The 16,379-nt window shown below is 37.6% G+C and overlaps 1 protein-coding gene and 1 non-coding gene across 2 annotated transcripts; one reads left to right on the forward strand and one right to left on the reverse strand.

Annotated features, from left to right (window-relative positions):
- The first annotated feature begins 75 nt into the window (after nt 1-75).
- On the forward strand, nt 76-147 carry Trnam-cau (transfer RNA methionine (anticodon CAU)). Its single transcript has one exon. It is a non-coding gene; the product is annotated as a tRNA-Met (tRNA).
- A 7,121-nt stretch (nt 148-7,268) lies between these two features.
- LOC125678316 (tubulin beta chain-like) lies at nt 7,269-14,515 on the reverse strand. Its single transcript, XM_056156549.1, has 4 exons — nt 14,333-14,515; nt 13,477-13,585; nt 12,383-12,738; nt 7,269-8,287 (listed from the first exon to the last, which is right to left on the reverse strand). Exons 1-4 carry the CDS (start codon nt 14,387-14,389, stop codon nt 7,472-7,474), a joined length of 1,338 nt encoding a protein of 445 aa, XP_056012524.1. The 5' UTR covers nt 14,390-14,515; the 3' UTR covers nt 7,269-7,471.
- Between the last annotated feature and the right edge of the window lie 1,864 nt (nt 14,516-16,379).

A 16,379-nucleotide genomic window follows, 5' to 3' on the forward strand; every position in this document is an offset into this window, starting at 1 on the left:
AAGCGCTGTAGTGACCGAGCATTGAGAAACTCCTATGTGACTTTATGTATTATTTGTAACCACTGAAATATAACGAGCAGAGTGGCGCAGTGGAAGCGTGCTGGGCCCATAACCCAGAGGTCCGTGGATCGAAACCACGCTCTGCTAATATTTTTTTTCTCTTTGGATTTTATTTATATATCATAAAGTGTTCTTCAATACCATTTATTGACGAAAATACACATTTACTTTTCTTTTAAAAAGAAAGAGATGTCAGCGGTCAACCGTATTCATATTAAAATACAGTTTTTAATTAAATTATCACAACACATTGCCGAAATAAAATTTAATAATAAAAAAAGAAAGAAAATTCTAAATTAAATAAAAAAACAAAAACGTTTTGACTTTCACATTAAACGTAAAACATTAATCTGCAAATGAACGCGCACATATATATATATATATATATATATATATATATATATAAATATATATATATATATATATATATATATATATTATTATATTATTATATATATATATATATATATATATATATATATATATATATATATAGGGGGGGTTGAAGGAGTTATATGTTCAAGACACGATGAATAGCCGCAAAACGTGCAGATAAATATAATCACTGAGCATATCAAAGGGAATGAAATATATCGATAAAACATATAGGCCTATGTAACTTTTCATTGTGAAATGCTTGTGAAATGCTCATTCTTATTAGGGCTTTACAGACTGGTTTTGATTACGGGTTACTCCGTTTAACTGTTCAAGATAGAGGGCTCGCGCCTGTTGTGACCGGTCAACTGTATGAAGCGACAAATTAACATAAACTCAAATAACTGAATGTATCTTAATTATTTGAAGATATCAACAAATCAATTATTGTTCTCATGAATTCAAATGATGGGAGCATCAATTCAATTACTGTGCACAATAATTGAATTAATGCGGGCATCAAATTCAATTGCTGAGAGCAATAATCGATTTGATGTGTGCATTCATTCATATAATGAGAGCAATATTTTTTTTTTTTTTTATTATTATTGGTTTTTGTGCACATAATAAAGTACATGAATACAACAAGTCATATATAATTAATTATAATTAATAAAGAGCAATAATTGATTTGATGCGCGTATTTCATCAGTTCAATTGATGCACGCATCAATGTGGTGGAATCATTGCTCGCAAAATTGCATTTGGAGATCGGTATAAATAATTTCATGTTGTTTTTTTCCATATCATTTGAAGATATCTTTAATCATTTACAATTCTTTTGTATAAGGAATTAATGCGCGCATCAATTCTTTTAAAGAGAGCAACAATACAATTTATAGGCGGATCCAGGAATTTGTGAAGGGGATTGGGGGTTGGGGGAGGTTAGCACTTGATCTTTTAGCTATTTTTCACAATCTCCATCCCACCCCATTTACACCTTTTGCTTGTGTACATAACATCTCAGGGAGACTTTGACACATTTTATACAGGAAAATGTTTTGTGTGTATTTACTACCGGTTCCCCCGGTTCTAGTCATTGTTATCGCTGTATTCAGATAAAAAAAAATTAAAGCTTACTTCCAATAGGCCAAACTCTCTGGTAAATGGTGCAAAACCCTGCATTCTGAGCATTTCCTGACACTTCTTTTTCACTTTTAAATTGTCTGCTTCTTAGAGAAAACTTTTATGTTACATGTTTTTTTAAGAATTCTTAGGTGATACTTGTATCTGACGAAAATATCGTAAATATATATCAGTGTTTCCTCTTATTTATCGTAGAATTAAATGGTATACCCCGGTACTGGTGTTGATAACTTTGAATGACGCAATTACCTGTCATATCATTTTCACTCAAATTTTCGTTCAAATTGTATAACTTAATTTTTTGGTTCGCAAGAGGGGGGGGGGGGGTCCGGACCCCCTGCACTCCCCCTCTGGATCCCCCTTGCAATTAAAGAGATCATTAATTCAATTGTGGATATGTTAAATTGAAGACATTTCTCATTATATAGTTGTTCATTCTAATTCATTTTATCATTGAGTAACAATTCAATACAGCAGAATAACTGATACTATCAGCTAGTCAATTAACAGGCACAATAACTCAAAATTGAAGATATCATTAATTATTTGAAGAGATCTTTCATTGAATTATTGCGTGCATCAAATGAATTGATGACATCTTCAAATATAATTAAAGATATCTTCAATTATTTAAGTTTATTTGGTGCTCCATACAACAGATGATGCTTACTCCTCCTGCATGGGCACCTGATCCCACCCCTGGTTTATCCAGGGGTCCGTGTTTGTCTGATCCCACCTCTGGTGTATCCAGGGATCCGTGTTTGTCTGATCCCACCCTGGTGTATCCAGGGATCCGTGTTTGTCTGATCCCACCTCTGGTGTATCCAGGGATCCGTGTTTGTCTGATCCCACCCTGGTGTATCCAGGGATCCGTGCTTGTCTGATCCCACCAATGGTGTATCCAGGGGGTCCGTGTTTGCCTTCCCCTCAACTTTGTATTCTTTATAGGATTTATGAGATTGATTGCGGTTCGTTCTTTTCAATAGATATAAAGTATGCAACTTTTCAATGATCCATTACAACCCGTGTAGTGCACATCTAAGTTCGTTCAAATCTTAATACATTATGCAATATCAGCGGTAAACAGCTCTTCACAAGAACAACCAACGGTTAAAACTGGGTATAAACTACGTTATCTGGGTATAAACTACTTTATCTGGGTATAAACTACTTTATCTGGGTATAAACTACGTTATCTGGGTATAAACTACGTTATCTGGGTATAAACTACTTTATCTGGGTATAAACTACGTTATCTGGGTATAAACTACGTTATCTGGGTATAAACTACGTTATCTGGGTATAAACTACTTTATCTGGGTATAAACTACGTTATCTGAGTATAAACTACGTTATCTGGGTATAAACTACTTTATATGGGTTTCAGGGCCGTAAATTAACCTTCAATTTGGAGGAGGCAGGAAATTAGGCGGGGGTCTGGGCAGATTTCGTGCAAAATCCTTGATTCTAGGGCCTTCTAAGATGTTACTTGACTAACTCATTCTAAAAGAAAGATTTGGAATGCTTTTTAAGGGAGGTATCATGTTCTTAGTTATTGGAAACAACATAAATTCTAATGAACTTTAAATTTTAATTTTTTTTGGCTCAAAAGTTGGAGGAGGCAGCTGCCTCCTCCGCCTCCATGTAATTTACGGCCCTGGGTTTAAACTACTTTATCTGGGTATAAACTACTTTATCTGGGTATAAACTACTTTATTTATCTGGGTATAAACTACTTTATCTGGGTATAAACTTATATTTCCTCATACTTTATCTCATAAGAAATCAAACTATTAATACATTGATTCTTGATTGAAAAGCAATTAAAATACCCAGTTTGCATGAACAGCATATGCAGTGCATTTATCAATTCTTATTTTTTTTTTTAGATAATAATGCATCTGCGTGAACTGAAATCTTCGTCATCAAACGGAGCTCAATCGATTGAAACACGACGTGCCTTTAACATGAAAAGGGTGTGTCAATCTGTTTCTTTGGAAACTAGGTTACCATAGAAATTGAATACACCTCTATTGGTTAGGGCGCCTTCTCCATGATGATTTGATATTGTTCTGAGTCATCAAATCCTAGACATTGGGAATCAATAGTCAAGTATATTTGGGGCTATTCTGCAAAAGGCTTGGAGATTCAATATAGCTAAACGTATTTTTTCCCCAAAACTTACCGGTAAACAGCAGTGGCGGATCTAGAGGGAGACACGGGGGTTAATAATTGTGTAGAGTGGCGGGTATATCGAGGGAGACACGGGGGTTAATAATTTTGTACAGTGGCGGATCTAGAGGGAGGCACGGGGGTTAATAACTGTGTACAATTGCGGATCTAGAGGGAGTCACGGTGTTAATAATTGTGTACAGTGGCGGATCTATAGAGGGAGGCACGGGGGTTAATAACTGTGTACAGTGGCGGATCTATAATGGAAGGTACGGGGTTAATAACTGTGTACAATGGCGGATCTAGAGGGAGGTACGGTGTTAATAATTGTGTGCAGTGGCGTGTATATAGAGGAAGGTACGGGGGTTAATAACTGTGTACAGTGGAGGATCTATAGAGGGAGGCACGGGGTTAATAACTGTGTATAGTGGCGGGTATATATAGAGGGAGGCACGGGGGTTAATAACTGTGTACAGTGGCGGATATATAAAGGAAGTCACGGGGTTAATAATTGTGTACTGTGGTGGATCTATACAGGGAGACACAGGGGCTAATAACTGTGTACAGTGGCGGATCTAGAGGGAGGTACGGGGTTAATAAGTGTGTACAGTGGCGCGTATATAGAGGGAGGCACGGGATTAATAACTGTGCACAGTGGCGGATCTATAGAGGGAAAAACGGGGGTTAATAACTGTGTACAGTGGCGGATCTAGAGAGAGTCACGGTGTTAATAATTGTGTACAGTGGCGGGTATATAGAGGGAGACACGGGATTAAGAACTGTGTATAGTGGCGGGTATATAGAGGGAGACACGGGGGTCAATGATTGTGTACAGTGGCGGGTATATAGAAGGAGGCACGGGGTAAATAACTGTGTACAGTTGCGGATCTATAGAGGGAGGCACGGGGTTAATAACTGTATACAGTGGTGGATCTAGAGAGAGAGTCACGGGGGTTAATAATTGTGTACAGTGGCGGGTATAAAGAGGGAGACACGGGATTAAGAACTGTGTACAGTGGCGGATCTATAGAGGGAGGCACGGGGGTTAATAACTGTGTACAGTGGCGGATCTATAATGGAAGGTACGGGGTTAATAACTGTGTACAGCGGCGGATCTAGAGGGAGGTATGGTGTTAATAATTGTGTACAGTGGGGTGTATATAGAGGGAGGCACGGGGTTAATAACTGTGTACAGTGCCGGGTCTATAGAGGGAGGCACGGGTGTTAATAACTGTGTACAGTGGCGGATCTATAGAGGGAGGCACGGGGGTTAATAACTGTGTACAGTGGCGGATCTATAATGGAAGGTACGGGGTTAATAACCGTGTACAGTGGCGGGTCTATAGAGGGAGGCACGAGGTTAATAACCGTGTACTGTGGCGGATCTAGAGGGAGGTACGGGGTTAATAACTGTGTACAGTGGCGGATCTATAGAAGGAGGCACGGGGGTTAATAACCGTGTACAGTGGCGGATCTATAGAGGGAGACACGGGTTAATAACCCTGTATAGTGGCGGATCTATAGAGGGAGGCACGGGGGTTAATAACCGTGTATAGTGGCGGATCTATAGAGGGTGGCACGGAAGTTAATAACTGTGTACAGTGGCGGATCTATAGAAGGAGGCACGGGGTTAGCACTTGTGTACAGTGGCGGATCTAGAGGGAGTCACAATACCTTCCTCTTTTGTTGAATTATTTTTATTTCTTTGTCATTTTTGGGCTTCACACATGTGTACTTATAACAAGCAAAACTGGTCCAAATAAATGCATCCATTGATATTAATTTTTTTTTTTTTTTTGCATCAAGTGTCCTAATCACCACATTATTCGTTGCACATATGAAGTCTATATTGTAAATCATCAAACTGGGCTTTATTTAATCCCCTTCAAAGTAGCATCCTGTACGGAAGCGCCCCTCAATACCCCCACTCCCCCGGATTACCGTGTCTGAATCTGTCTGCATTGCTCTATAAGTGCCTGTATTCCTGGTTTACAACCTTTGACTATAATTAGAATTTTATGAACAAAGCACTTAAATGATGTCCTCTTGATATAACATCGCCTTAATGATGTCAATTTGTCTCGACAGCTTTAATTGAACAGCTCGTACGTTGTATTATTAGTATATGAAATGAAAATACAGAAAATGAAAACAAACTTGTACTGAATTATGTTAAACGTCATTGCAAAGTGGAACATCCCTGCAAAACATGACATCGTTCAACGAGTACCAGTCTAAAACATCAATGAACATTAAATAGTGTCCTTGACCCGAAAACCAAAAGGTATCTTTTCTTGTTCACCTACACAACCTCTGGGAAAAAAAAGTACGAAACTGACAGGTCAAACGGTATTCTTTGTACATTTCATTTTATTACGATTGTGACCTATGACTCGGAAATGAAGACATTTCCCTTCCCATGTTCAAAGTACGAGATTGAAAGATCATTGTGTATTTTTTCTATTGTATCCACAGCATTACTCCATTCAATTAAACATAAACCAAGATACAGACATGACCCTTTAACCAAACCAGATTCAGTAACATTAACTGATGGATGCTCCCTAAACAACTTCATATGACGAATGACTCAATAACTGTTGAAATGAACGTGATTTTTTTTTTTTTTTTTATATATACAAAGTATATTCTGGGTGACCTTGACAAAATGACCCTGGGTGACTTTTGTCCGAAAGTCATTTGCCTATTACTTATTTGTGCAATATATGATCAATAACTTGAAATACGGAATTTTTCCTCAAACAAGAGCTTTGCACAATACACATTTGTGCAACATCACAAATAATTGTGGAAATGTTTTTTATCTATACAAAGTATGTTCCGTGTGACCTTGACCCATTTGTCTGTTGCTTACTTGTGCGATATATGATCATTACCTCTTCAAAAACTGATGAAATGAAGAACTTTTTACTTATATAAGGTATATGTTCTGAGTGACCTTGAACTCTCCAAGTCCCTGTCTTAAGGAATATTTGTGATAAATATCTGATGAAAGGTTTAGGAGATATGAACTTTTATATAAAAATTGTTAAAATAAGGAACTTTTATTTGTTTTGAGTGACCTTGACTTTTCCAAAATGAACCTTGGTATAAAGTTCTTGTCTCAAGGGACATTTGTGATCAAATTTCTGATGAAAAGTTTAGGAGATATGAACTCGGATGGACATGCATGATGGCTACTACAAGCTCTCCAAATTTTTTTTCAGTGAGCATAAAAATCAAGAAACACTACCATTGAATAGATATAGCGAACCTCCAGGGCCAACCAAAAACAGTTCCTTATTACCAAACTTATATCCAAGAAAATTTGCATTATTTTCTTTTCATTCAGAAATAAATATCATTTCGCAATAAGTGAATTTGTTACAAGGTGATAGGTATTTGATTTAAAGGTAGAACGAATTTTTAAAACTTTATCACAAGATACAGCATGAAAAGAGTCACTGGGCATCTTTAAATCACCTCTGAGCTGTAGAAAATACAAAGCCAAAACAAAAAGTTTACATTTACTCATTATAAGCTTTTTAACAAAATGTAAACAAAACATAATTACAAAATGGCCGATAGAAGGAAGACGGGGCAGATCACAGAAAAACAGAACAGACTGACTAGAAAACTAATGTCATTGAGAATTCTTTATAAAGCTTTCTTTCTGGTGAGAAATTGGTCCATTTGTTTACTTCTGTTTAATCTTTCTTCAAACTTCCTCAGGCTCCTCCTCCTCATCAAATTCTGCCTCTTCATCAGCAGTGGCTTCCTGGTATTGCTGATATTCCGACACCAAGTCGTTCATGTTCGATTCCGCCTCTGTGAATTCCATCTCGTCCATTCCCTCGCCGGTGTACCAATGCAAGAAAGCCTTACGACGGAACATAGCGGTGAACTGCTCGGAGATCCTCTTAAAGAGTTCCTGAATAGCGGTGCTGTTTCCGATAAAAGTGGCTGACATTTTGAGACCCCTTGGAGGAATGTCGCAGACGGCTGTCTTGACATTATTTGGGATCCACTCTACGAAGTAGCTGCTGTTCTTGTTCTGGACATTCAACATCTGCTCATCAACCTCCTTCATGGACATGCGACCCCGGAAGATGGCAGCGACTGTGAGGTAACGGCCATGTCGGGGGTCGCAGGCTGCCATCATATTTTTGGAATCGAACATCTGTTGAGTGAGCTCGGGTACGGAGAGGGCTCGGTATTGCTGACTGCCTCGGGATGTAAGGGGAGCGAACCCTGGCATAAAGAAGTGAAGACGAGGGAAAGGAACCATGTTAACGGCCAGTTTCCTGAGGTCAGCGTTTAACTGTCCGGGGAATCTAAGACAGGTGGTGACCCCTGACATGGTGGCGGACACCAGGTGATTCAGGTCGCCGTAGGTCGGCGTGGAGAGTTTCAGTGTCCTGAAGCAAATGTCATACAAAGCCTCGTTATCAATGCAGTAGGTCTCGTCTGTGTTTTCTACCAATTGATGAACAGAGAGTGTTGCATTGTATGGTTCTACTACTGTGTCAGATACCTACAAAACAAAAACAAATAAAAATCCACTCAACTATTTGAATTGTAATTAAGTACATGGTATAAATCAACTGCAAACCTCAATATGGTGGGAAAAAGTTTATGTTTGTTTCCTGAAACATGACCAATCTCTTTTATATTTGGTTTAAATGTACATTTCCTAACAGAATTAAACTGAAATACAATTGAAATTTTTGGTATATATAGAAACGTAACTGTTTTTGAGTATCAACACAATCAATGACAATGATCACTTCTATTACAGCAGACTGTAAAATCCCTATTCTCAAAGTTTTACACTGATAACATAAAAATAACAAACAAACAGAAAGTATCAGTGTATATATGCTTTCCACTTTAAATCATAACTACTTGATTTGCATCTGTTGAAACGGCAGGGTTTGACATTTACTTTTTTCAGCACTAGACCAGTCGGGCTACTTCAAATGATTTTTACTAGACCTGACTTTATATCCACTAGCCCTGACCAACTTTCCAGAAAAAACCTTGATAGTTTCTCCATATTTAATACTTCATGTAAATGACAAACGTTTACGACGTAATTTATTAACTTGATAAACACTTTATTATAGTAAATTCAAATAAACTGTTTAAAATTAACATCAAGTAGATGTCGTAAAACATCACTGCCGACCGCGACTTATTTATTAGAACTAAAAATAGAGATTATTCCAATACACGGTTCAAGATTGGTAGTTTCTTGTTTATTATTTAACACGACCAGTCGGACTAGTAAATCGACATTTTACCCGACCGGACCTATCATTTAGTAGACTCGGTCGGTCGGACGTGCCTTAGTGTCAAACCCTGAACGGAGAAATATTTTGCAAAGATTCTTTTTGCAAAGTTTTAATTCAAAATCACAATTCTAATTATAAGAAATACACAACTGATCTTGTTTTCTATTTATTGCGAGGCCATATTTAAAAGAATGTTTGTTTCCCCTCCCCCGGGTCTGACTTTTGAAACAGACCAGGCAGGCAGGTGAGTTTTTTGTTGTTGGAAACACCTATGAACAAGAGGCCCAGGGGCCTTATAGGTCACCTGAGTATCATGTAACAACCTTTCAATGTTTGAATTAGGTTTGTGTTTAAATATAAGAATTTTACTTTTGGATGGAAGAAACATTGAACAGCTATGTGGTCATGAAGTACATGTGTCATTTTTATGTTCAATCAATAATCCTTTTTAAAAAACCTAGGTCTGAGACATCATAAAGAAAAGGATTATTTACTCCTTAGATAAAACCAATATAAGAAGATTTTCAAAGAATTTCTACATTTTCACTATATGACCAATAGAGCCCCACCCTAACACAAGAACTCCTGCCCCAGGGGCCATGAATTTCACAATTTTGGTAGAGGGCTCAACGCTCATTATAATTATGCCCACAGTTTGGCTTCTTGATGTCCAGGAGTAAAGAAGATTTTTTAAAATTACACTCATTTTGATGGTTTTTGCCCCACTCCTCAGGCCCCAGGGGGACAGGGACCACGAATTTCACAATTTTTGTTCCCCTCCACCCACAGATGCTATATGCCAAAATTGGTTGAAATTGGTTCAGGGGTTTCAGTGAAGAAGCTGAAAATGTTCAAATGTTAACGCACGACGACGGACAAAAACAGATAGCAATAGGTCACCTGAATGATTCAAGTGACCTAAAAAGCAGCTCAGAGCACCGATAGTCATTTTCAATACTATACATCAGAAGAAGAGTATGCCATGTATTGGTCGAGCTTGTATTTATGTTGGTCACTGGATTGACATGTCTACTGGCATTTATAATTCATATTCTTGGACATGTTAGTGTGAATGCACTCAGTGGATGATGCAATATGTTGGTTTACTTTACGAATACCTACATAGAAACATTACAACTTTTCAAAGAAAACATTGAAAACAAAACCAAAACGTTTATTCTTGACTTAGTAGAAACAGATGTACTTAATAACATATCAGAACGATTTTTGTTCCGGAAATAAAAAAAAACAAATCAAAAAACGCGAGATTTTGGGGTAAACTGTTTTGACACGGGGCCCTTTTTTTGGACCCGGACAGGCAAGGGAAAACAAACATTTTTATTTGTAGCCTGACGAGTAGAGAGACGATACCAGCTGATGATGCTGAAAACCAAGGTGTTTCAAAATATTACTATCAGACATCCAGAATTAATATCAGTGAAAGTGGAGACCCATAGTATTTTCTAGGGGTGAATCAATATATCGATATATCGAAATGTACCGGTATACGCCTGTCCAGCGATATATGATACAGTGTTTCGACGATACGATACAATGTCGGGGTTAAAAATACCCCTTTTGATAGTCGGGATCGAAGTTCATAATTTAAAAATGGCTTCTAACAGGAACACGATTCCTCAGACTTTAATCCCCGCTTTTACATTGTGACATTGGAGATTCCTCCGACTTCAATCCCTGCCTTTTTCATTGTGACATTGGAGTTTCCTCAGACTTTAATTGTCATTGTTTGTTTTGTTACGAAATAAAAGATATTAAACCACTTCATTTTATTCAAATTTTGATATTTTACTTCAGAAAATGCTTAACTACCTTGTATATCCAATATATCGGATATCGCATCAGAAAATATTGTATCGTATCGTATAATCTTGAGCAATACACATCCCTAGTATTTTCTCACAAGCTACAGGAATTTTTTTTGGGTCTAATCTTAAGTTAACAGCCATTGCTTAATCAACCTAGCTGCAATAATGTAGTAAAAATAAAATCGGAGAGGGCTGCATTATTGCAGCTAAATCAATCCAAAACAAAAAATTTATAATTAAAAGTTTAATTTCGTCTTATAAACTTTTGAATATCTTTAAAGTGTGTGGCAAATATGAGGTATTTGCTTTTTAGGAGGTATACTACATTGTCATATTGGCTGACATGAATGAAAATATAAATATCAGCAATATTTGTATATCCCTTTGAAATTTGATTGCCTAGCTGGGTAGCTCAGTCGGTTAACATGCCAACTTCCGATCTTTCATGTGTTTGAGTCTAACAGAAGTTTTAAATTTCCCCCCAGGTTACTTTTTACTAAAAGTGCATTTTTTTAAAACTATAAAATTTAAAGTAAATTTGAAAGTTTTCAATTTAAAATATGGTTGTGCATATCCTCCACTTTTCATTCATATCAGTTATCTTTGTGTATCATTCCTCCTTAATCCATCTGCTTGCATAGATTGTCTTTGTCTGAGGAAATGAGATTGTCCAACACAACCATCGATAAATAATCTTTTTCACTATAATAAGGAAATTATCCATTGTAATACATCAAATAAACAGGAAAAAAAAAGACCCTGCATGTATTGTGTGTTAATGATAAACCTCACACTACATAACACGGCTGACTTCCTTTATTCTCCCTAATGCTGAGTATTGATTTGTGTTTAGGACTTGAATTAAGCAGGCTGGCATAAAACATGCATCAACTGCAATTAAGTCACTTCTCACGAGGCAGTACATAGGATGGGCTAGACGGTGTTTAATTTCCATAATGCACAAATATTTCTAATTGGTGGAAAGTTGGCAAAAGCCAATGTCTTCTCAAAGGCTAAAAACTGCAAATCAATATCAATACATTATGTAAAGTACCCTTCTCTGTGTAGCTGGTTCAATAGTATAAAACTTCCTTGCATTGCATGCCTACCTCTGCACCAAATAAGAGCAATATTTAAACTAATAGTACCCAAGTTTCACAGTTTTTTTTTTATAGGTCTCGATATCTAGGGCCTGGACCTTTCATCATGGAAAAAAAATAGCAATATCTGGTTGGCATTGGGTAAAATATCATAGAGCTAGTTCTTCATTTACAAGACATTTATTTCTAGCTTATTTCACATTCAGCCAATCTTTATTTTTATGTCTTTTGCAGAAATAAATGCTATACTAATATATATTTTTATCGTCTTTTGGGAATTTTCTTTGATGAAATTGGGAAAAACATGCACTCTACCATTGGGAATGGGGCAGAATACGAGCCCCCTATGACCCCTAAAAACTCTGTTTCATGTCTCAAGTTATGAAAATATTGACCACTGGTTACACACCTTTGGTGAGGGGACGACGGAGAATGTGTTCATGATTCTGTCTGGGTATTCCTCTCGGATTTTGGAGATGAGGAGAGTTCCCATTCCTGACCCTGTCCCGCCCCCAAGAGAGTGTGTCAGCTGGAACCCCTGTAGACAGTCGCAGCTCTCGGCCTCTTTCCGCACAACGTCCAGCACGGAGTCCACCAATTCAGCACCCTCTGTGTAGTGACCTTTGGCCCAGTTATTTCCAGCACCACTTTGACCAAACACAAAGTTGTCTGGACGAAATATCTGGCCGAATGGACCTGATCGAACAGAGTCCATTGTGCCAGGCTCAAGGTCAACCAAGACTGCTCTGGGTACATATTTTCCCCCTGTTGAATAAAAATAACACATTTATCTGAATTCAGCAAATCTAGATCCATATTTTACTGTACAAAACAGTTTTTCTCCTATACCTCTCTTATCAGAGTGTCATCTCATAAAATGCTGATGGTGAATTTGATAACATTGAGCTCAGTCATGCATGTATTGAAAGTCTCAAACCAGTTTGTTACTGGGACATTCTGGGTCTATATAATTGATTTTTAATATAGAAAAGTGTATGATATGTACTAACAAGGTGGAAGAAAATATCACAAACCAGAACGGGTATCAAACCTGCCCCCCTCCCCCCAAATATCTGATCCGATGCTCTATGAATTGAGCTAATCTTGCCACCAGTGTCTAACCACCACATTCCCCCCCCCTTCAAATATCTTTTCCCCTTGAAGACACAGATCCCTAATTAAAGACATTCATCCCCTTGCAGTCATTTTTACCTGCTGGTTCCAGGGGCTGATCTACAGGACAAATTATATGTACAACAAGAAGGGAGAAAATATGACTGACCAGACTGGGATTTGAACCGGGACCTCCTTCTAAAACAATGCCTTGGTCATTGTACTATACGAGTAATCGAACCGTAAACTCTAAGTGGCTGGAATAACAACTCTATCAGCTGTTGTTGTAAACCCCCTCCCCCCAAATCTATTAAGTCATGGGACATGGATATTCACACATCACATCTGCACTGCGAGATTTTGTTTTTTCTGCACAGCTGACAGACTCACCAGTCGCCTCGTTGTAGTAAACATTGATTCTCTCAAGCTGCAGGTCTGAGTCACCGTGGTAAGTCCCGGTAGGGTCGATGCCGTGTTCGTCTGAGATCACCTCCCAAAACTAAAAAAAAAAAAACCAACAGATGTTCTAACACTCGTGTGAAGCTCATCGCATTTCCTGCATCTGCTATACATGTGTTGTTGCACTTCACATTTAGCATCTGTTTTACATTGTATCCCCTAGTGGCCTCTACTTAATAAGCATGCACCTTTTTTCTAATTAAACCATTAATTAATTGCAAAACATTAATAAATTGTGTAATTCACTTAACTGTTTACATAAACTTAAATTAACTCCGAGACAAAGTCATTTTTACTACAATGTACTTAAATCAATTCATTCAAGAATCCACATAAATTAGGAGAATGACGTAACAAAGTTTAAATCTCCAAATAATTTTTTTTTAAGAACCACGCCCAAATTTCACGCTCCCTGAACGTACCGAAAGCCACGTGGTCCATTTAAAACGAAACGAGAGGCTGGCGGCCTGCCCGTTTTGTCAGCAAAACTTCAGATGAGTCACGTGTAGCCAAAATACTTTCCGTGACAAAAATATAGTCATTACGAGAAATTATAACTATCACTCTAAATCTTCAGTTTATAAACATTTATATGCTTTTCTGATTGAGAAATCCCCAAAACATATGTTGTAGATTAATCTTCGGTGAAACACGCCATGCCGGCAAAAAAAAAATTACGATACCGCAATGCACCATTTTATATATTATACGACTTCCTTACATTTACTGTACAGACATATAACTGCGACACAACTGAAATAAACATCTAGCGGTCAACAGTACTTACCTTAGCACCGATCTGGTTTCCGCACTGGCCGGTCTGTAAATGGACAATTTCTCTCATGGTGAAAATTCAATGTTTGATGACTACAATGGGCGCTTGTTCACTCTCTCGGTTCTAGTTATTACTGGTTGATTTTAATTTATTCTGAGCATCTGATTGCTCTCTGACCCACTTTCCCCCGGGCTGACGAATCAAAAACTGATATGATGCTATGGAAACGTTTTCATTGGCTAGTAAACTTTACGGTCATTGCAAAGCCTCGAGATGCACAATGAATTCAAACTACAGGAGCTTTCGGCTTGTAAAAGAAGTTTATACATAATTTAAATTGTTTTATCTGTCTCTCTAGGTATATCTGTTATTCTCTCTTAAAAACAACAACAACAACAAACCTAGATTAACAAGCCGGGATTATATAGACTGTTGATATGTTTTCCGAACTTCAATTTCCATACCTGTGTTCAAATTTAGTACATCTCTCTCTCTCTCTCTCTCTCTCTCTCTCTCTCTCTCTCTCTCTCTCTCATTAAACGTCCCTACATTGTGGAATACATAAATTCATGTCATTGAAAAGGCGAACAAATATTATCTTAGTATGAAGGAGATTCCTTTAAAAGTTTTTTTCCCCTTTCAATATTGTTTCTCTTCCGAATTGTGAAAAAATGTTTCAGAGAGAGAGAGAGAGAGAGAGCGAGCGAGAGCGAGAGCGAGCGCAGTAAAACGTGTAATGTGAGGGCATATTTTAACCAATGGACCGAATTAAGTTGTGAGGACAGGACTGTACCATGAGGACAAAAAAAATGTCCTCAAAATTACGTCCTCATATAACCAGTGGCGGATTTAGAGAGGGGCGCAGCCGGCGCGCGCCTCCCCTAAAATTTTCAAATTTAAGGTAAATCGCGGTATCTAAATTGTTTCGGAAAATGTACTAAACGATAAAAGAAGCAATAATTTCTTCCACTTCCGGAGAAATAAATGACAAATCCTCTGATTTCTTGAATTACTTTATTTATTGGGAGAACTTAATTTTTTCCAAAAACCCCTTAAAATTTGGGTCATCTTATTAATTTCACCTTATTAAAATGATAGAAAATAGTACAAATGACTTAACAGGAGAAATATTTCAAGTCCCATAAAATCTGTATTTATCCAGGAGCTTCCGGGGTCTTCGTCCCCTGGACCCCCACCAAGGCTTTGCCCTGGACCCACTGCCTCATAAAGTGGCGCCCCCCGTAACCGCAATTCCTGGATCCGCCCCTGATAACCTATGGCATGTGAAAGATGTAGATACAAAATATTAGCTTAGCGAGGAAAAGTGGTGTGAGGACATGTCCTAACTAATATTCTCTCTCAAAAACTTTCTTTTTCATATTTCGAAAGAGATTATTAGATAATTTTTATAGGTATTCCTACAGCTATATACCTAACATATAGTACTTTTTTGCCTTTAGAATAATATATGTATGTATTTTCTTCTACACATTGTGAGGACGTCCTCACATAGTAGATTTGGTCGGCTGGCTAGAGAGAGAGAGAGAGAGAGAGAGAGAGAGAGAGAGAGAGAGAATATCAGTAAGGACATGTCCCCACACTACTTATACATTTTGTACAAGTCTCCAGTAAAGCTGATATAATGTATTATTCTTGTTCTTGTTGCTGTGCCTTTTATTTTGTCCTCGTGTGTGTGTGCGTGTGTGTGTGTAACAAATCATAATATGTTTTTGTTATGCCCCCGGCCCAGTGGGACCATTAACTAAAACTATTTTTCTATTTCTAATATCTAAACCTTTCACTTTCTGTGGGTCACGTCGAAGTATATAACCCACGTAAAGACAGAATTTTTGCCTCGCACACTTCTGTCTATATATTGGGGGTGGGGAGGGGGTGAGGTGGGGGTACTTTAGTGTATATATTCAATTCATCGTTTCAAACTTACATTTTCACTACCTTTTACTGATATTGCCATAAAAAAAACGGGGGAGGGGTTTAAACGGCAAACCAAACTTTGCATATAATATCATAATAATATTCAATATACAATTACTTTCTT

Source organism: Ostrea edulis, chromosome 2, assembly GCF_947568905.1.
Source record: "Ostrea edulis chromosome 2, xbOstEdul1.1, whole genome shotgun sequence".
Classification (NCBI taxonomy): Eukaryota; Metazoa; Mollusca; class Bivalvia; order Ostreida; family Ostreidae; genus Ostrea; species Ostrea edulis.